At 35.3% G+C, this 22,275-nt stretch overlaps 3 protein-coding genes across 4 annotated transcripts; 2 read left to right on the top strand and 1 right to left on the bottom strand.

Annotated features, from left to right (window-relative positions):
* The first annotated feature begins 305 nt into the window (after positions 1-305).
* On the top strand, positions 306-832 carry LOC147851158 (histone H3.2). The gene has a single exon (XM_087335697.1). The coding sequence runs from the start codon at positions 339-341 to the stop codon at positions 747-749; it is 411 nt and encodes a 136-aa protein (XP_087191823.1). The 5' UTR covers positions 306-338; the 3' UTR covers positions 750-832.
* A 7,497-nt stretch (positions 833-8,329) lies between these two features.
* On the top strand, positions 8,330-10,691 carry LOC147851157 (uncharacterized). The gene is made up of 4 exons (XM_087335796.1): positions 8,330-9,457; positions 9,608-9,709; positions 9,793-9,939; positions 10,062-10,691. Exons 1-4 carry the CDS (start codon positions 8,330-8,332, stop codon positions 10,185-10,187), a joined length of 1,503 nt encoding a protein of 500 aa, XP_087191922.1. The 3' UTR covers positions 10,188-10,691.
* A 1,850-nt stretch (positions 10,692-12,541) lies between these two features.
* LOC147851156 (putative pectinesterase 15) lies at positions 12,542-16,903 on the bottom strand. Of its 2 annotated transcripts, none has more exons than XM_087335875.1 (5): positions 16,281-16,903; positions 15,817-15,985; positions 15,422-15,628; positions 15,016-15,260; positions 12,542-12,876 (listed from the first exon to the last, which is right to left on the bottom strand). In XM_087335875.1, the coding sequence occupies exons 1-5, from the start codon at positions 16,592-16,594 to the stop codon at positions 12,831-12,833; spliced, it is 981 nt and encodes a 326-aa protein (XP_087192001.1). In that variant the 5' UTR covers positions 16,595-16,903; the 3' UTR covers positions 12,542-12,830. The 2 variants fall into 2 exon arrangements, with proteins under 2 accessions (XP_087192001.1, XP_087192000.1); XM_087335874.1 differs by having other exon boundaries at positions 12,542-12,914; positions 16,281-16,902.
* Between the last annotated feature and the right edge of the window lie 5,372 nt (positions 16,904-22,275).

The raw sequence follows: 22,275 nt of genomic DNA, 5'->3' as shown, positions 1-22,275 counted from the left end.
TAAAATAAAGAGATGCTGTTTTTGTTTGGCCAGGGGTCGATCCGTGAAGAGCCAATGAGATACGAGCACGCGGATTGAAGAAGCCTGCACCGTTCGATGGAACGCGATCGGAGATCAACCGTTGGATCAACAAATTGGGCGGGAAAAGAAGCCCCAAGGCTTGTTTTTCAAAAAACACAAAAGCAAAACTGTTCCTTTAAAAAGCAAAACTTCCCTACAATTTTCTCTTATCAGTTTCTTCTGCTTCCTGCTGCTCTTCGCTGCCCTTCACACACAGAGAACCTCCTCCTTCCTTCTGTCGAAATCAGCTTCTTTCGATCCAATCCATCGCCATCGCCATGGCCAGGACCAAGCAAACAGCTCGCAAGTCTACAGGCGGAAAGGCTCCTCGCAAGCAGCTGGCCACCAAGGCCGCCCGCAAATCCGCCCCCGCCACAGGCGGCGTCAAGAAGCCCCATCGCTTCCGCCCCGGCACTGTAGCCCTGCGTGAGATCAGGAAGTATCAGAAGAGCACGGAGCTCCTCATCCGAAAGCTCCCCTTCCAGCGCCTCGTCCGTGAGATCGCACAGGACTTCAAGACCGATCTCCGCTTCCAGAGTTCTGCCGTGCTCGCCCTCCAGGAAGCCTCTGAAGCCTACCTCGTGGGGCTCTTCGAGGATACCAATCTCTGCGCGATCCACGCCAAGAGAGTCACCATTATGCCAAAGGACATACAACTTGCGCGCCGTATCAGGGGGGAGAGGGCTTAAATCGAAGTTCCTTCTCTTAAACTCTGTTACATAGAGATTCTTTCTGTTAACGGTGTATTTTTACACCACCTATGCATCCTGACGATATCTGCTCTCTTACTCCCATTGCTAATTTTGGGATGGTGTAGGTTTTGTGCTGTATATGTGACCTGATTTGTCTGAATAATGGTTAGGGCGCTCTTTTATTTGTTTATATGAGTATAGTTGCCATATCTATTAAATTGTCAATGTGTGGATCCTGAGAGGCCCCTTCGTTGTTGCGCGAAATGGTTTGCCTATTGATAATCTGTTTGAACGTTTGAAGAAATTTATGTCAATCACGTAACATTTGTTATAGTAATGAAATAAGGTAATTGAAGTCTATTTTTCACTCTTTATTGTTAAACATTCAAGATTTATATCATCATCAACTTTGACAACCATATTTATCAATAGTTGAGTCCACTGGAGACGAGATGTAAGAGCTAAAATAGTTATTGGTAAAGTAGTACATTGATGCAGCGAAAATGATCTGGAGGATTGCATTATCTCTTTGATCTTCAAAGGGAAACAGGCAAACATCAGGGTCAGGAAACAGCAAGAAGCAAATTTTGGAAGACGAATTTAAGGTTTAACTAATCATATGAAATGTTTGCTAGAAGACAGTGCCATGTGAAGGTCAATTCGCAACAAATTGCTTCTATCAGTTATTTCAGGTTAAGAAACAACAGTTGTGAAGGTAACAAGAAAAGAAGTGCATGAAGAGCAATTGCTAATCAAAGCGGAGAAAGAAGAACCTCCACCAAACAATTATGTTTGCATTAGCCTCTCATTTACGTACCCAAGCATATACCCCGTCTTGAATGGCAGCTTATGGGGAAATGACTGAATAACACATAGCCCCCCCGACAAATTATGAAGATAGGATGCTCCAACAGCACCAGAAGTAGCAATGACATAGGAAATAATTACAGTCTGATGAAATTGCAGAAATTATGAATAACAATTCCTCAAATGGAGACTGCAGACTAGGGTGGCATTGGAGGAGAGTAAATCTTTGTCAGAGTGCTTAAATGAACATAAGATAGAATATCCAATTCAAGAGATGCAATGGCATGCTACCAATTAGAGTATGACGTACAGGAGTGAAAAATGTTAGCATCACAATTTCATAGCTTTACAGATCTTGAAGTCTTGTACAATCTCAATATACTATATATTTGCCTTCTTTTTGTGCCTTATGCATCATGTGTTCTTTCTTACAGGTGATGTCAATGGGGGTCATATCTTCAGCTTTGGGATCTTTGTTTACCTTGTACTGCACTTTAGTAGCCAAGTGATGGTAACATTTCTCTTTACTGTAGGGTTTAAGCGGTTATATTTGTCCTTTTGTTGTCTGGATTGTCGTAGTGCACCACTAATTGTTATATGGGGTGCCCCCAATTTGTTGTTCAAAGATTATGCATCGTAAATTAGAGTCATTTTCTAGGTTAGTCTTTGAGCACTCATAGGCATTGTACTATACATAATTTTTTCTAATTTTCGCATTGCAGATCCATTGATAAATAACATTACATTATACTTCCACAATCAAGAATCCATCCACATGGTGGTTCCCATGTCTAGAACATAATCCAACATGGCAAATTGCAGTAGTATAATCTATGTCATATAATCTCACATTAATTCACCATCTAAAGAGATCTTATAAATGATTCTGCATTAATTTCTAGTATTTGTTCATATAAAAATTAAGACACATATTCAAAGGTTCCCAAAATCTTGGGCACATTTCCAGTATGGAAGGGCAATATTGTATGTTTTAGCTATCAAGTTGAAACAATAAAACAATCGATCCTTGTAGAATGTTGGAAAAGTATTTTAACTGATTTACTCCATAAATAGAGCTATATTAATTATGAAAATGTAAATACTAGAGATAACTCAAATGAAGAGGAACTTGGGATCTCATAAGAGACCATTTAGACTTACAAAGTTGCCTATTTGAAAAGGCCTAAGGATTAGGCAAATGTGGCACCTTTCTTTAATTCATATAGTTGGATCTCCTTAGTGTCCTTGAGGCTTTCAAAACTGAGAATTACCAAGCTAACGAACCTTTTAAGTCCACAATAGGAGACTTTCATCCCATTACTAAGAAATTTGGATTACGTTACAGCATATAGGCAAGAACAAGAAGAGTGACAAGGATGTCAAAATTATTTGTACATGTGCTATTGGTGCTGGAACAAGCATTTGAAGAATCTTTTAGCAATTCATATATTAACGAATCATATATTGCATATGCTCAATTTTTAGTATGTTGATAAATTTGCATATTCAATTGCTAGACAAGATCTTCGCCGCTGTTTTTTTTTTCAAATCACTATCTTTTATGCTTATTAGTTAAGATATTGCAACAAAACATTAAAATTCTACCAATTTCGAAAAGGATAGGATTAATTCTTTTCCATATTGTTACCCGACACTATACCTCGGGTTTGTAGTGTATGGTATAGAATGTTCTTAATTATTTCAAGCCAAAGTCCATGTTGTGTCAAATGCCCCAAGTGTTTAGGGTTTGAAATATGGAATAAATGTGAGAGAAAACCGCCTTTACATGCTATTTTATTGCGTAGTCCAGTTGTACAAGCTGAAGCTTATCCTAAGGAGATTTAGAATATATCAAGGAAATGGAAGCATCCAAAGGTCATCCTTGAAAAACAAATAAAGTTCTCGAAAAGACACCTAGTCTCTTATTCTATGGTTTGAATGGTCATAGGACATATCTTTAGAATGTTGACTTGAATGTTTTGAACTCATATTATAAAGATAAAGAACACGTGACTTGAAATGCATCCATTTTGTTATGATGTCATTTCCAATTGTATCATCAAGATACATCTTAGTAAAGCAACAAACAAATTAGTATGGCTCTCTAATTCAATCACAACAATAGGACTAACCTCCCTAACATCGAAACAAGCAATCATTCCCCCAAGGTCTATGTTGATAGGTAAGCCCTTGTGCATATGTATGGTTTTTCATGTTGGTATTGCTATAGTACTAACTTCTTACAATATTTCTCTCTTCACTATGCAAAGTATGCAAAAAACACCATTTTGGAGAAATGTATGAGCCATATCTAGGGGAGGGACAACCATGATATTGCCCTAGGAAATGTAGATGGCTTGATATTCTTCATTAATAGTCATAACCTTTGTACGCTCCATGAATTGGCATATTGTTCAAGTGATATGTTTGGAAAACCTTGATGTTCAAAATTTTGTGAAACTATTGCAAATCGAGCACCTTTAACAACTTTCACAACAACATCACATTTGTTTTGAGTTCTAAGAAATTACTCGTCTATCTTAGCAACAAGTAGCTTACGCAAAGCGATAACATGTTGTGCATTCTCGCTAAATGAATAATGGGTGATTAGTGGAACATTAAACTATGTTATGCTTGGTTTGAGCTCATGCATAGTTTGATCCATAGAACGTAAAATTCGTGTTCGTCTAGCATAACATTCGTTTTCATATGTTGGAAAACAAATGCGAATGTTATTCAAACATTCTTGTATTTTTTTTCCCCATTTTTTAGGCTTATTTACCTCGTAATAAATAGTTAATCCAAAAGTATGGTATTGATCATTCTTTAAGGGTGTTTTTCTTACGCGAATGATTGAAACATTCGCGAATGCAAATGCACGCATGGTACATATGGTTCATACTATCTCTGATATTTCGCGAGATCCAATGATCAATTGTGATATCATCTTTTACAGATTACACGAGAATGGCCTAATCAATGATGAAAGTCAGAAATCCACAATCATGACCTTAATACACACTTGTATATGGATGATATAAATATGGTGATCAATCATTGATCTTAATGCAATGTATTGGAGGCGTGGACCACATGAAATACCGCTACAACACAATGTCAACAAGCAACACAATGATGTCGATGTGTGTACTAGCATCAATGGTGGGAGCAATGATTATGTAGTAAAATGTTCCTCTTGTATTTTGTTTTGAATGAACTCAAATAAAATAAAAAGATCCTAAAATAACCGAACTCACCTCTACTATGATACCACTACCACGACTTTGTAGCCCCACCACACCAACATGACATACCTCCCACGCATTGACCTAGGCTTGTTTCCAAAATTTCACAATTGGGGCTATAGATTAACCCCTAAGTCCTAATACTCACAAATAATAGTCATGTTTTTGACAACCATAGCCTTCACACAAATTTCACTTTTCCCCCACATAGAAACTAACCACATCAAAGTGAAATGAACCATAGCTCAAGCATCAATTATTGACTTTGGTGACTTTTATTATTATTATTATTTCACAAGAGTACAAAAGTTAAGTTCCATGTCAAGGACTTATATTTATTAGGTTTGTGCGAGACTTGAATGCATGAATATGTTCCTTGGATGTTGGAAGACATGCATTTCCATTATGGTGTCCAACCAAGCCATGTTATTTTCATGGAAGAAATAAATGGTATTACTTTTCCTCACATAGTAATAATATCAAAATGAGACACAAGATTTCTAATGTAAGTTTCAACCATTAGTTTCTCAGGATTTTCCTTGTGAATTATACAAGCTTTGAATGTAGGAGACAAACCGAGCAAGAAGCAAAAAAATTGACTGTCCATGCAAATGCATGGGAGACTTGAATGCATGTATCCATATCCATGACCTCTTTCCATACAAATACCGTACTAGAAAGTGCATGCGGTAATATTAAACATGTGTCACATATGCACAACATTTCCCTTGGATTTGGTCTTTGTGAGTTAAGAACAATTGTGTTTCTAATGTGTTGATGAGGGAAAATCACCCAAGCACGTTGACATATCCTATACATCGCGCATTCAAAAAAGTTGATTGCTTGTTGTGCAAAATTACCAGCATACGTTATAACTTCTGTGGAACTTGCCTCCTTTGATTCTCGGACAAACCTGATTCTTGTTTTCATGTAAGTTTGTAACCTTGCCTCGAGTCCTTTCTTGTGGCAAAGAACCCGCCCTCCTCTCCCCCATTTGTCTTCTTTCAAGCATCCATTCAAGGCATTTCTAGCCTTGTCTTGTAACTACTGTTGAGACCTGTCTCGTGTGGTCGAGCCTTCCTGTTGTTTATTAGTTTAATGAGAGAAGCATGTATGTATAATGTATGTATGCATGTATGTGTATATAGTATAACAGTATATGTATGTATGTCTGTAATTTGGAAATCAATGGAAGCATAGCTATTCAATTATAATTGCAAAAGAAAGTTCTGTTTTTTAATAATAAATTATAATAATATGAGAGGTATATGTATATATATATATATATATTATAAATTTATATGTATATAACGTATCTGTTCTTTCCTGCCTTCGTCTATCGTGTCTGCGGTTTCCTTCGCCATCAGATCGAACGAGATTAGGGTTCGATCTTCTTTCTTTCTGCGTTTTCTTCTTCCTTCAAATGAACCAGCTTCCAATTCCAGGTGAGCATAAGATTCTCCCTTCTCTTTGCTGGGATTTGATAAACTGAAAAACAATGTATCCATTTCGTTTGTGTTTAAAAAAAACAAACATGTGTCACTATCGAGAATTTCTATCGATCAGATGTACAGTCATGAAGTTTTAGATTTTTGGCAGAAGTTTTTCTCACATCCATTGCAGGAAATGATATAAGTTTTTTTCCCTGCATCTATTTCATAGACGAAGTTCTCTAGTTTAGATCAATTTATTCCTTCATCCAATCCTTTTTTGAAGGAATTTTGAAGAAAAACATCAATTTCTACTCGGTTTACTGTTGAAATGGTCAAAATTTCCTTCTATCAAACGTACAGCTATGAATTAAGGTTTTTTAAATGATAGCTTTCATCTATGGCGTCAAAATTTGTTTTTGAGAATGAAATTTATTCATATGAAGCTAGAGAAAGATCTTCATTCATAAGAATTTCTTATTTTTCTAGGCAGACAATCGAAGGTGGACTTCAGGACAGGAATTAGGCAATGTTAAATTACTTCTTTTCTTCTGATGCTATCTTTTGATAAGGAACATAGTAAAAGGTTTAGTAAGGTACACCAGAATCACAATTCTCTAATTTTGGTTCTGATACTGTTTTGTTTTAGCACGGAACAATTTGAAATATTTCTTAATTCTTGTTGGAAAGCATTCCTGTAGTATACAAGACACTTTGAAGCATTTTGATATAGCATTCCTTTTGCAAGGATTTCTAGCAATTGCATGATGTAGTTAGTACAGAATCGAATCATCGTCATTTCTCCTGGGCTACATTTAAATGCAATGCTACAAAAATGTGATTCCTGATTAAAGAAAAATTTAGGCATTCTACTGAATATATTTGATGGATGAAGTTCACATTGAATCCTGATTGAAAACTGTTTTTTATCACTGATGAATAGCAATGTGTTGCCTATAATATGTATGTTCAAAATCTAGTTATCTTCCTGTTTAGGGGGCTTTAATTTCGCTAGATTGTCTCTATATTCTAATAAATGCCAAAGACACCAAAATAACTTCTTATATGAAGTAGAGCTTCGAGTTTTGCATTGGTGTAATTCGGGATAATATTGTGTTAATGCAAGATTGAAAATTCTTGATATTATAAATTCTTCAGCTATTGTGGATGAATTCAATATTTTTGTGGTGATTGTAATAGAATTATCATGCATGTCTTCTTTTTGTCTATACAGATTTACTTATAAAATAGAGGAACTTTCTGTCTTCTGTCCATTCAGTTTGTTTCTTTTCGTTTTCTCATTCTTTTCTTGCAACTGCCACTTTATAATTAATGAGTTCAAGCCTTCATGTCATGCATATAGAAAATATTCCCATGTTCTAAAAGTAATGCAAATTTCACGTAAATTTTTTGGAGTTTCTGGTTCTTTTAATTGAGCTCTTGATGTGGTGAATACCGCATCACCGTCTTGCTATCTGCATTTTAGGTCCAAGAGGCATAGTAATAGATTGTGTATTGATGAGGTACATAAGACTTGCATCCATCTGGTGATGCATTTTCTCATCAAAATATCATCTGCTCTGTGTTGAAATCAACTCCACTAATTTACAATTAGAATAAATTTTCCTCTATATATGAGTACAATAATGAATAGATCTACAAAATGACCGGTATGATTCATAATCCCAACGATTAAATTTCTTTCAAAATGATATCTTTATAGGGAATTGTTCAATCATCAATGCGTAGTTATAATTAGGTAAGCTCTTTCTACTGGTAAATTTTTCATTGGAGCTATTTGAATTTATATAGTGAATCTGAAATCAAGAAATCTGGTAAGAAACAAGGAGCATCATGGACGTAGTTTTGTATGCTTCATCTGAAGAGTATTTTTTGGATTACCTAAATTTCAAGTTCTTCAAATCTTTGTCTAAATCCATTAACCTTATGTTTGAACAGATTCGCATCACATATGGTATCATAAAAGGCAGTCTGGGAGGATGATTATTAATATCTGGAGTTAAATGTAGAGATGTAAACACGTCTTCAGAAAGAAAGGTCAAGTAAAAGGATTGATATACACTTTCTATTCAGAATGGTTGGAGGAACTATGATTACGGAAGATTGTATTGAGATTTCAACTACCCCACGACTATCTTCAGTGGGAGAATTTGAGGAAATTACAAGAGTGCCCCCAGGAATACCAACGTCTGTTCGTCCGAGCTTTCTTGGGAGAGTTATTGGCAATACCAGAAGGCTTCCGAGGGAAGGAAGTATGTTTTCAGGTTATGGATCTAGGTTCAGAAAAAGCAAGCAATGTTTAAGGAAGTTGAGTTGTATTTCTTCCTCAGAGGTTCCTCCTTGTATGACTGCACCACATAACAAACATAGATCAAGATCTCATAGGAATGAAGATAATGATGGATTGGGACATAAAAAAAATGCGTTAAATTGCAGTGGTTCTATGGTTTGTCGGCGTTTACGCTATAGACTTGGAGGTTTGTTTTGTGAAGGAAAACTATCGGTGAATGTAGACCGATCATCTCCAGGGTCAAGACAAGGTGCAACATCGTCTTTCCGTTCAGGCAGTTGGTGTTTGATAAGGCCCACGATTATGAAGTCTAGTAATCTGTATTCTAATGAAAACATCCCCCATATCAATACTGCTTCACAAGCATCAAATGATGGGCACATCAGACGAGATCAAGGAACATCTAGAACTTCGTCAGGATCTTATGAAATAATTTCATCTGTGTCCTTCTCTAATGATGAAATATCAGAAAATTTGGCTGGAAGTGTCAATAGAGGAATTGGTCTCTACAGCCATGAGTCCATTTCACAAAGAAGTTTACGAATCGATTCTGTTTTCTCTCCCAATACTCCAAATTTTGCTTCCTCTGTTTTCTCTGCATCACCTTCTGCTTCTAGAGCTAGACCGCCATTAATGTTCGGAATGTCTCATCGAACTAGGTCTCATGAAGTTATCTCATCTCCATTGTCTTATATGAGTAGTCCAGATATGCATTTATCAACTCCTGATATGCAAAGGGCATATACAAGTGCTCTTCAGAGTCCAAATTTAAATGGAGCAGTGCTATCTCCAGAGTATCAAGAAGGTTATCGTGTACGATCAACATCTGAGACTCCTGTTTTCAGATCTTTTAGGCAATTTCCATTTCAGGGATTTGAGAACCAAGAGTTCTTTACATATGGATTGTCTGAGGTAATCCAATTAATTAAAAGCTGCTAACCTTTAGGGGTTTCACTTTCTCTGTCTCATTTTTCTAGTCAAGCTTCATTGAAATGGAAAAGAAGTGTTTGTGAAGCAAGGCAATGGAGCAATACATTTATGATGTTGTGCATTCTTTTACAGAGGATTTTATTATGGGAGGCCAACTTGATTCTTGCGGGAGGGTTACAGTCACAAGATCAGTATAGAGATTTGCGCCTAGATATTGACAACATGTCCTATGAAGTATATCTTTTTACTTCTGTTTTATCTTAAATTTTTTTGGCACTTGGTTACAGAATTGTAATTTGGGCTTAAATGACAATCAGGAACTCCTTGCGCTAGAAGAAAGCATAGGGAATGTGTGCACGGGTTTGAAGGAGGACATGATTTCAAGATGTTTGAAAGGCCACACGTATGTACAAAACGATGATTGCAACCAAGAAGATTCTGAAATGAAGTGCAGCATATGCCAGGTAAATCTACAATCGTTAAATAATCTTAGCATTTGGTAGGTAAATTTGTTAGCATTCAAGTCGTAAATCAGATTGATTTGTTATCATCTTACTTTTAATTAACATCTTTCAATTGTATGTAGTTGGACTTCGAAGAAGGTAGCCAACTAGGTATGTTAAAATGTGGGCACAACCATCATTTTCTATGCATTGAGGAGTGGCTTTCGCTAAAAAATCAATGCCCAATTTGCAAGGCATCGGCTTGTTGAAGGAGTGGAAAATAAGAGAAAGATATGCCTGATATCACATACCAGGGATTAAAGACGCAATTGCATCTGACCATCTTCAGTGTTCAAGAGATGAAAAAATACTAGCTTGTGCTAAGAAATGTTCCGCTCTGATGTTGGAATGCCAGAAAGGCATGCAACAAAATCTGAACAGTGCTGGAGACAAGAAACCGTTCGATCACTGATCCTCTTTGAAAGGCTTGCTTATGCAACCTAATTTAAAGTTGCTTTGGAAAGTATCAAAATGTTGCTTGCTATTGAATGCCAAGTAAATAGGTGTTCAGGTTGTACAGAAATTTCTGTATATGCGTGATATTTCATTCAGTGGAATCACTTAGCAATGCATTTTAACCCAACCATGTTTTTGTACAACCAAGCTGGGGTCTAAATAATTTTAAGGAAATCTCTGAAACATTTATGGGAACATGTATAAAAGTGTGACAAAGGGAATAATGCTGAAACCTTCTAATGGTTTACATTGACCAATAGGTTTTTTGTTTCGTATGCCTTCTCATAGCTGCTCCTTGTGAACAGTAATAGGTAAATAGAAAGAAATTAGACATTCAAGAGGTTTTACATCTCTTGAATGTTGCAGTGTGCAGCATCTCTTGAATCTTTGATAGGCATCTCTTTAATCATGCACAGAGTGTGGAACAAGTCCTATATGCGATATCCCAAATTTATAAAGTTCTCCAAAGATTTGGAATGTAGATTTTGCATTATGGATGTTCAAAAGTATACATGGATAGCGAACTTTTTTTGAGCTTCTTTGCTTGTTTATGAACATCATTTGTTCAACTATTGCTTTGGAATTTACTTATTGCAGTGCTCAACTGTGCTTCATATTCTGTTTGTATTATTACTCTAAAGATGCAAGAATTATGTAAACATGTTGCAATTGAAACACTAATTGAAATAACCTAAATATATATGTTCAATTGGGGTGATGGCATCTAACCCCATTCTCAAGATCAGCGACATTCTTGTAATATGGGAAAAGTTGTCATGGTTTCATGCCATGGAATATGGTTTAAAAACTAAATAGAAATGATTATTTGAGGAGTCTGTTTATCAAATAATGCTCCATTTGTTTACTCTCTCCCTCTCTCTCAAATTGGAGAAAAAGCTCCCAAAATCCCTCTCTTTCCACAAAAGTATCAAAATATCCCTACTTTCTTCTATTGGGTACACCATTTTTCTATCTTCCATTCTAGATATATGACACGTAATTTTCAATTATCAATAAGCAATCATCCAATACCCTTCCAAAGTCCATTCAATATCATCTAATATAGATTATTGTAGATTTAACAAAGATTAGTGTTAATTATAGAAATGTTGGAATTAAAAAAATGAGGGTTCTTTGAAAAAACCTTAATATTATTTTCAATGACGTTTATAGTGATAATAGCAAATCGTGCTTGTAATTTTCTCAAGTATCCATGATTTTGGTGAACCATCTTTGTGGAGAGAAAAGTGGGGTTAAACTTGTTTAGTTTTTGTTCAACAAACCAACAGTCCTTACATAGCATGAGATATAGATTTTCAACAAGGTATTAAAAATGCTCAAAATATTGGCACGTCATTTATTTTAGACCATGCTATCTGTTTTATTTCTAGAAGATGCTCAAATTTTGATTGTAGAATATACAAAAGTTGGATAAAAAATGTTTATTTTGCTAAACAATTGATTGATCCAAAAAGCACATTAGGGGACTAATGCGGTACAAAGGTGAACTTTCTTAACCATGCAAAAAATACTTGGCATTATTAATCTTGAACCACATTATTTATTTTAGGGAAAAGTACCAGGATACCCCTGGAAGTTCGTCTATTTACCAGAATGCCTCTGGAAGTTTCAAACTACCCGTATGTCCAAAAAATTACACTTTATAAAGTAATTATACACTCAAATCTACAAGCTCTATTTACCAAAAATGGAAGAAATGGAGCCGAACTAGCCCTATTTACCAAAGATTTGAGTGTATAATTACTTTATAAAGTGTAATTTTTTGGACATACGGGTAGTTTGGTAAATTGGAACTTCCAGGGGCATTCTAATAAATAGACGAACTTTCAAGGGTATCTTGGTACTTTTCCCTTTATTTTATTGGTAAGAATATGCTCCGCTTTCAGTCCTAGCATTTACAAAATGATTAAATTCCTAGGCAAATCCTAGGCAAAGTGATGTGTAGCTTCACCTGCATTACCTTGCAATTGTGATAGCAAGCATATTTTGTCAAATATTTTTTAATGCATTCTATTGTTATTATGTAAGAATATTTTAGATCAATGTGTGGAATCTATTTCTTTCAAATAATATATTAGTGTTCATAGGTCTTGAAATAATGGAGTGCTTTCAATTGATGTTCCTATACAATTAAACACCAACATTAGTCGGTGTTTTTTCAACACCAATGACTTGGACAATGCATACATCTTTGTGCTTTTGTTTACATACGGTAACAATCCATACTCGTGGATGGAAATATAAAATGGAATTATGCATTATGATGAAAACCTTGGGATGTATTCCTATGTGTGTTTATCCAAGAATATTATGATTCTTGAAGCCAACTCCCACCATCAATGTAATCGATTTCCAAAAATGGTTGTGCTTCACTATCAGTCAATTGGTGAGACCACGGTACCCTCCTTGAGTTGTCCGCCCCTGGGCCATAACATTTATACTCACCATAGTAAACAGTCCTGCAAAGTAAAAGATGCATAAAACCAATGAAATTTAAATCATTACGAATATATCTAGATATACTTTATACACACAAATGATTTGATTATAAGTGAAAATATGAGGATGGGTCATGCTTCCATTAAGCAAATGTAGGCAGGCAAATAATGATTACCATCATACTATTTATGTTCTTATAGAGGACATACTTCTCTTGGCATAGTCAATATTCACTCCCTTTGTGTCAAATTGTTTTAAAATTTATTATATATTTGTATGTTTTCAAGCCACTTTACATATCTTATACTTTCTATGAGTGTAAAGGGATAAGTGAAACCTCTACTTCAGGTTAAGTTACTAAAAATGTTAATGTAAATTTAAACAAAAATAAGATATTGTCCTTTTATTACAAACATAATATCCTTGAGCTAAGCCTACTTTGTCTCGTGTATTGGGACCAATGGCACACCATACAATTGCATTTTGTTTGCACTATCACATTGTTTAAACACATTCATTACCACCTTTGAGAGTATTAGAAAACATGAACTTGCTAGTGCTTAATCAGATCATGAACTTTACACCGGTACGGAGAACAATTTAGTTTACCATCGGAACTTAAGCGTTGCCTTCCGAACTAAGAATGACATCTCATTTTAAGACTTCACATGTGAAGGCGCACTGCACTTACCATAAATAATTAACAAGCAAGACTTGGAATTGAATCAAACATGTATGTGCTAGATGGCCTTAAAAATATTCTCAAAAAGTTATTTACAAGTGGTTCAAATTTTTGCCTTGAATTCCATAAAAAAAAGTAGGCACTTAAGTACTTCCATATCAAGTTAATCAATAGAACCCCGGATCTCTAGAAATATCTTTAAATTCAAGTAAATAGAACCAATAAAGGCATTTACCTACCCATTTGATTTGGCATCATGACTAAGTTTCAATGTGGGCGATAACATGGTCTTATAATGGATTCACAAATAGTGTGCTTGGCGACATGCTTGGAAAATCATTTTCACTAGCCTCTAGGTAGAGATTCAAGAAAGAGGCAAAAAAAATCTTAATTTTTTAACCTTCGACCCACAAAATGGATACCCTCAAAAGAAATATTGAACAATGTTTTGAGCAAGAGAGATGACGATATATTGATGTCCACCACAAGTTTCATGACCCAAGGGAAGAAATGTCTCGACAATTTATTGTGTTAGAGATGATGAGCATTGAATGTGAGGGATAGAGCTTGTAGGTTTATTTAAGAGAGTACACCATCTCTTAGCCATTGATGTGCTTTAAGATATAACCCAATGACAAAATACACATTTCCATGGGGCAAAATTCTTTTCCGACTGTAGTAAAGACGTTTAAACCTCTCTACTCTAAACTTGTTATGCAAATTAAATGTTTTGAACAATGGATACACCTCATTTAATCATTGAGAGGGAGACTACAGTAACACTACGCGCGATTAGTGGAATGCCCTACGCATATTGAAATAAGGTTTCGAGAACAAATATCACCCACTGTTATTGGTAGTTTAGGTGATGCCTCAACTGCCTATCTACTATCTTATTTTCATTACAAAACAAATGTTTGGGAACCCTTTGGCCACAATGTTTAAAACACTAGGAACAAAAATGGGGTTGGGATAATAACAAGACACGTGTGAGCTGGGGACCGGGATAGGTAGCTAGATCATAAAATCATCTCCTTTTATTGTTTCTTTTAGTCCAAAACACATTAGGAAAGACAATTGGCATATGAATCGATCAAAAGACATGTCTATCAATCCCTAAGGATTGCTTCTTATTTTTCTATTTGTTTTAAATGACTTTAGATTGGGTTGAATTACCACTTTATGTGTTTTTGGATTGACTTAAACCAAACTATCAAGCTTGGGGGTTTAAGTATTAGGGGTCTTTGTTAAACAAGTGGCATATGAATGGATCAAAAGACATGTCTATCAATCCCTAAGGATTGTTTCTTATTTTTCTAGTTGTTTTAAATGACTTTAGATTGGGTTGAATCACCTCTTCATGTGTTTTTGGATTGAGTTAAAGCAAACTATCAAGCATGCATTTTATCCACCATTTTTGGAGTGTAAGAGGATTATACCTTTCTCTATCTGGTTTGCCCCAATCAAACCAACCCTCTGGAATGATGATGGAGCTCATATATGTATACATGAAGATGACACGCGAATATGAGCCCCATGCGCGGCCTAGGAACACCTCGCCGGTGCCCGTGATATTGCATTCCACAAACACAAATCCGCTCGCGTCATTTGGATCCTGCCTTTTCTGGGCTGTAATTGAGCCAGATATGTAACCTTCTTGAGCATTCACATACAAATCACAAGCCTGAAACAATGAAAGGAAAGAGATCACAAATGTCTTTAAATACAGATGCGAAATTACGGATTTCTCTCGGACATTCGTAGTGCGAGAGATCATAAGAGGTCAGAAAGTTTTTAAACTTTCCCAAAATCAATTAAAAAGTACATTTTGAAAGTGCTTTTTACCTTGTAAGTAGATTGGCCAAATCCAAAGATGAAATCAATGGAACCTTCAATATAGCATTTTTTGAAGTAATGCCTGCCTATAGCATCAAACAAAGTATCTTGAGCTCCATAGAATCCACACTTGTAGAATGCCATCATATCTCCGCCCGCGAAGACAGCAACTGCTTGGCCCCCTGAAGCACCAGGTGAGGGAGGGGGGGCTGAATTCTAGTTACAAAAGAACAAATAATGACAATAAGCACAAACAAATATATGCATACATATATATACACATAATTTTTCGTGTTTATACACATTTAGAGAACAAATCCAACATTTAGAACTACAGTGCTCTTAAAATTTGATCTTATTTTCATGATAAAAAATGAGAGACCAGGCCTTTGTTTACAACATACTCTGAACCCAATGCCCCTTGCCACAAAACTATCCGCATTTGCCGAAAAAGTGGCACTATTTGCAGTGCCGTATGAGCTTGCTGTATCATCCCAGCTTATGATTGTTGATGTCATTCCTGCCCCTTCAAAGATGATGAATGGTTTTGTATATGCAATGGTCACCTTCTCACTACACACATATAAATCATGCCTCAGCTTCAATGTCATGTAGAACTTAAGAATTAAAGACCAGGGTAAGGATATGCATAGATCTTACAAGACATGTAAGTTATAATACAGACATACATACATGTAATAAGGGTAAGTTTTATGTAAATAAAGATTACTTGATTCTTATTAGTGATAAGGTATACCCATACATAACACACATATATGCCATCATACCTGCACACCCACACACACATACATTGCATACATAAATAAATCATCTGAATCAACTTATTTAGTAACCTTGTTAATCTTACATGTACAAGCCAGCATTGATCTGGATGTAGACCCATCTCTTGTTGTAATCTGGCACAGAGTCCACTGCCTCTTGCACTGTTTTATAGTTCCCATTACCATCTTTGTCCACCACAATGTATTTAGATATATACATAGATTGATTATAAGAGGATAACAAGTTCCTTCCTCTTCCATTAGTTATTGAATGTAAGGGTAGGTCTTCATCATGATCAGTATCATCATTATCCAGGTGAATAACTCTGCTTTCAGTAGTACAAAGATGTAATAGCAACATCACACCACATAACAGAGCATAATTGAGGTAGATCTTCATAGTTAGTGGTAGATCCAACAGACCGCCAATGAATGAATAATGTCGAGAAATACTTTTGATTTTCACATTAAGAATGTGTTCTCATATCATTGAATTTGGAATCAATCTTCACTATAAGAATACAGTCATATCATAGGGATTTGGAATGAACCATTGCTCAAAGTATTTACTTATAGCATGGGATTTGGAATTGATCTTCCCAACAGCATGTAGGTACTAGGAATAGCAAAGAATCTGGGAATTTCAGGGAAAATGTAAAGTAAAACACTTGATTACTCACAACACAATGTGTAAACTTTTGAGAAGTATATGGTAATGAAGGTGCATTTATATGTTCGAGATAGCCCATTAAAAGTGTAGAAAAAATAGTCATCAAATATTGACTTATATCACTTTTATATTGTCAAAAAGCATATTCAAGTAACATGTATGTATGTATGTATGTATGAAGACAAATATGCAACCAAATTTGTGTATGTATGGATACACATGGATACACTCATCTACTAATGTATGTATGCACTCATGCATTTGCAAGCAAAAACAGATAGTTACTGCCTAGACCAAGATATGTATGCATGTATGTGGCCATGTGTATGTGTCTATGCATGTATGATTCGCAAGCAAAAGTTTGTTGGAATATGCATCAATTCACATTTGTTTTTGCAAATCCAAGCATACATTAGTATGTATCAATACGCATAAATACATAATAAATGTATTATCATGCATGTATGTAGACATCATGTATTCTCAAGCAAAAGTGTGTATGTATCTCTCTTTAGGCATTGCTTTGCCACAAAAACATGTATGCATATACATACATGTGTTTGTGTGTGTGTGACATGTCATTTATCAATGTCGCAAGAATGGGTAGTCCCCATCATTTGCTCTTTGCAATATTTGTTGTATTAAGAGAACTTTTTGGGGCCACAATTGATGTTTCATCTCTACTTTTTTGCTTTTTGCTTTTTGCTTTTGGAACCACCGACACCCACAACCATCATTTAAGTGCCTGATAATATTCAATTCACTAGTTTGCTGATTGATCATTATCAATGTCTTTTTCTATAAAAGTTATTATCTCCATAAGAAACACAATGTACTCTAAGAGTGTCTCTTAAGTCCTACCAATACAAGCCTCAATCCTTACAACGTAAAACCATTGACTTTCTACATTATGGAGAGACTATCCCCAAATTGTCACTATAAGTTTCATTTTGTGTTGCCTCTCTACATCATTCATCGTTGCCAATAGATTCCTTGAGTTATTATAGCACAAACAATTGCTCCAAAACATAATATGAAAGTGTTGCCTTTTGAACACATACAAGAGACCTTTAGATGTTCCTCGGCATAATTGCTTATAGCCTCATGAGGTTACAACACAATGGTCTAGTTATGAAGGTTGTGCTTTTGTAACATTAATGTTGTGGGGTTTGATGTACATTTGTTATAAAAACTCCTCGTAAATTTAGTTGAGAGCATGTACTAAGAGTTTGCTCCTAAAACATATTAACACCTGTTGTTTCCACAAAACAAGGAGCGAAAATGATAGGAATGGCATTTCAAGGCATTATGCTCATGTATGGTTCAAAATGGTTGAATTTGGACAACTGTCACTAACATGTTTGAATCATTGCCCCTTATTTCACCCTCTCACATGCCTTTCATAATGTGATTATGTAACATTTGAACCATCAGAATCATTGCCCCACATCTTCAACGCGAGCCTTAAAATGTTACAACTTGAGGCTTGAACCATATTTATACTTTAATATGCGGCTTTCAAGGCTAAAAAATGCTCAAATTATCAGCATCCTCACAACGTTCCATGTGCCTTTTTCCATTATCGCCCTTGTGGTTTTCAACCAAGGATTGCTTCACATAAGAGCCGAAAAAGGGTGCTATGGCAACAAGTGGTGAAAACATGTTGTCATGAGGTCAAGGAATTTTGGTAGAATTTCCTATATGGAAATTAGAAGAGATTGAAATTGCTATAATGTGAAGAATGAAATGTGAAATGTTTTGTTTTCACCAAAAGTGTTATGTGGATGATCTTTCAAAATCCTTCCAAACCAAGAACCTTCCGATTATTATTCTCTCTTCCACCTAATCTGAATACCAACTTTGATATGTGGTGGTAGTTTGATGACGAGACACATGAGTTCTGAATGCTCGTGGCATTGACGAAGGTGTTTTGGAAAAGTTTGCGGTGCATTAACTTCCTCATCCATTTCTCAACCTTTAGACTTCGAAGTATGACTATGAATTGAGACTTTGCTCTTGTGATATATTGTTTCCGTGGAGCCTTTAAAGCAATGGCTTTTCTTTTGTCTTTACAAATAGTAAATCTAGAATGCAAACAGACTTTTAACTTCATATTGGATGCATAATGAAGCACATAGCATCAATAATAAATAAGCATCCATATATTACATGTGTGTGTGAGAGAGAGTGGGATAGAGACAAAGAGAAAGAGGTTAATTAAGGAAGCTTCAAATACACATATTGTTTCAACCCAACTCATTAGATGATTGTATGTTGATCCCATGCATGTTGCATCAAAGATTGGTTTGAGCATAAATAAAGCATAATTTACAAATAATCTATTTGTTATTTGTGAACAACATGTTGTTAAACAATGGCATTTAGACTCATTATATGCATCTAGATATCAACACCACCAACACACTAATGTCACATTCGTTTCATGTAACACAAATATAAATCCACCTTAGACTTGACGTGCTCAATTACTTGTCTTACATTAGAGGCCAATATCACCATAAATAAAGCTAGTTTAGATCTTTTTTTAATCAAGTGTTTGTCATTAGCAAAGATGATATTGTTGAATAGTAGCATTTCGACACCTTATGAATTTGTTAATACTATGTGCATCTAAATATCAACACCACCAACAAATGTTGTCACATTCACTTCATGTAATAATTTAATAAATATGAATTTGTCTTAAACTCAACTGTATCCAATCAGTAGTACTATCCTAATGTTGTGTCCAAGTACATATATTGTCCTAGTTCATGTATCACATTACACATGAGGTACTTTAATGACACCATAATGCCATATTAGATTCTTATTTTGATTTCAAATTTGCCACATGAAATTCCGTGTTTCATATTCTAACTGTGAACCAACACGTTATATTACGTATAATCTAATCACTATTAAATTCATGTCAAAATGTAGTCAAAGTAGAAATTCTATTGGGGTTAATGGACACTTCTATTCTTCCTTCTATCAAGAGGAATGAATAGTAAGTATGTCAAAGTATGATGTCTATACGCATATAAATGTGATATATTAAAAAAATGAACGCGTATAGCATATGCACTTTTGGGCAATAGAGGTCCTACACATGCTCACATTAAAACCCATTGAGGTTCTCTTTCCCCTTCCAAATCTTATCTTTACATCTTTTTACTAGATGTGTGGAAGATAAGGTCTCGCTTTCTCCTTTATAGACTACACGAGTGTAAGCTAAGCGTGCATATTTTTTGCTTCCATTTAGTGTAACTTTAGCATATACCCGACAAAATGTGTATTATCTTGATCATGCTTATGACCTAACAAGATGTTACACACAATGTGGAAGTATTGTATTTATAGATCACATTTGAGACTTTAGATCTTTTATATCATATATCAATCACCAATTTACATTATTTCACTTCTAAAATTCAAAAGTATATAAGTATGGTGCGTTGTCACATAAATGTTGGTATGCAAGGCTCAAGCAACTGAGCTTGTCCTATTCACTAACAAAATTCCTCAAATTTGAGCTTCAGATCATTGAATAGTGAAAGTTTGATCATAAAGAATAGCTTCAACAAGTCGGCGTTGACAATTGCTTTATCAATCACCAATTTACTACATTTCAATTCTAGGATCCAAATATATTGGCATGGTGTTCTGTCACATTAAGGTTGTGGTTCAAGTCTCAACCAACAAAGTTGGTTCTATTCACTAACAAAATTCTTCAAATTTGAGTTTGAGACCATGCACACTAAAAGTTTGCTCCCAAAGAATGACTTCACCAAGTGTACATTAGCAATTGCATTCTTGGCAAAAGGAGCTAATGTTATAGCATTGACTTTTTAGTTAATGTGATAGCTTTGACACAAGGGCCATCTATATAGAAAGATTTTGTGTATTCTCTACATGAATGTACACCTTATGGAGTTAGGTGAATCCATAACCTTCATGACAAAAGCATTAGCCTTTGAAGTTGGGGGGCTTCTATGGTGTGAAATGTAGCACACCCACCTCGGGTTGCAAAGAATTTTGATCTACATCTAGTAAAACTAGTAGATAGAATTTAGAAAGCTACCCCTTAACTTTAGCTAAAAAAACCTAAACATAAATATAGAAAAGATTCATGATTCCACTTCAAACATTGAGAATCAAGATTGCTGGGTAAGTATTTTGTACTAATGTTAATGACTGTGATCCATTTATAAGGAAGTTTCTTCGTCTTTAAGAATGATATAAATAGCCATCACATTCAATGCTGATTAAAATACTTCTTTCATGGGACCTTTTATGTCAACATTATTTTGCCTGCAAATAATTTGAGAAAATGACATCTCTTTTCAGCATTAAAGACTACCTTGTTATGAGTGAAAATTCATCAAGAGCTTCTCCTTGGCAGCTCTTTGTGGTCGAACATACAATTCAACTAACCTTTTTACAATTTCACATGTTCATGTAGCAAAGATCCAAGAGACAAATAAGTTGGAGACATCATCATGCCATGAAAGAGAATAGTCAACTGAAGCATTGCAAGAAGAAGAGGTTTGCCCCATGGTACTCTTCTAGAAATGCTACAAAGACATTTATGTTGGGGAACTACATGCAAAATACAATCTAATTCGGCAATTGGCTTGAGATTGAGACTTATGGTTAAAAATGCCCGTAACAACATAGATTTTACAAACCATATCATGCATTTAGTATATCTCGGTTTTTAGTTTTAATATTTAGTTCAACATATCATATAAGCTATGTTGATACAATATTTTTCATTCCATTTTAACTCAAATTTAAGAATGTTCCCTTTAAAATATTTAAGTTAAGCTTTCGACATTCAACTTACCACTCTAAAATAGGACTTAAAGACTCAAAAGTGTCTTAAAAACTATCACTAGGTTTGCATCTACCATCAACAATGGGTTGCAAATGGTTTTGGTTTAACCAATTTGGCCTTGTCCAAACCAAACTAGTTAACCCCTCACTGGTTTGGAAGTTTTCAAACTTGAACCAAACCAGTTCCTAGAATGGTTGGCTTAACAGATTTAACCAAACCAAGTTACGCCTTAATAGGCTTGTAAACTGGTTTGGCCCAATCCGATTCAGTTCAGTTTGAGCTCAAACTGATTAAAAAAGCATGAGCCTAAACCGAGCAAAAGCAAACCATCAAACAGTTTTGAAATGGTTTTAACAGCTCAATTTAAGTTTGAGGCGAGCTGTTGCTGACTCCTATTGCCTGGAGTAAAATTTAATTGACGACACCTGTATTCAAAAGAAACTCTTTATCAATGGGTCAGTTGTCTTCGTGATGTTTTTGGGGCTAGTGGAATTGCCAATTGTTGGACAACTTTCTTATAGCAACATGCACACAAAACCAAGGTATTGAGTTCAACAACTCTGAGAGAAGG

This window comes from Azolla caroliniana, unplaced genomic scaffold (assembly GCF_043228905.1).
Source record: "Azolla caroliniana isolate FFs.n. ecotype wild unplaced genomic scaffold, voAzoCaro1.0.p SCAF_20, whole genome shotgun sequence".
Lineage (NCBI taxonomy): Eukaryota > Viridiplantae > Streptophyta > Polypodiopsida > Salviniales > Salviniaceae > Azolla > Azolla caroliniana.
This window is presented reverse-complemented; position numbering and strand designations above follow the sequence as displayed.

What these genes read in the sequence shown, in the direction of transcription:
- LOC147851158 (XM_087335697.1), top strand. Translation starts at nt 339, where the DNA reads ATGGCCAGGACCAAGCAAACAGCTCGCAAGTCTACAGGCGGAAAGGCT.
- LOC147851157 (XM_087335796.1), top strand. Translation starts at nt 8,330, where the DNA reads ATGGTTGGAGGAACTATGATTACGGAAGATTGTATTGAGATTTCAACT. An exon ending in TTACATATGGATTGTCTGAG is followed by an intron (nt 9,458 to 9,607) that starts GTAATCCAATTA and finishes ATTCTTTTACAG; the next exon opens with AGGATTTTATTATGGGAGGC. An exon ending in TTGACAACATGTCCTATGAA is followed by an intron (nt 9,710 to 9,792) that starts GTATATCTTTTT and finishes AATGACAATCAG; the next exon opens with GAACTCCTTGCGCTAGAAGA.
- LOC147851156 (XM_087335874.1), bottom strand. Translation starts at nt 16,594, where the DNA reads ATGAAGATCTACCTCAATTATGCTCTGTTATGTGGTGTGATGTTGCTA. An exon ending in ATCAATGCTGGCTTGTACAT is followed by an intron (nt 15,986 to 16,280) that starts GTAAGATTAACA and finishes ATATGTGTGTAG; the next exon opens with TGAGAAGGTGACCATTGCAT. An exon ending in TTGGCCAATCTACTTACAAG is followed by an intron (nt 15,261 to 15,421) that starts GTAAAAAGCACT and finishes TCATTGTTTCAG; the next exon opens with GCTTGTGATTTGTATGTGAA.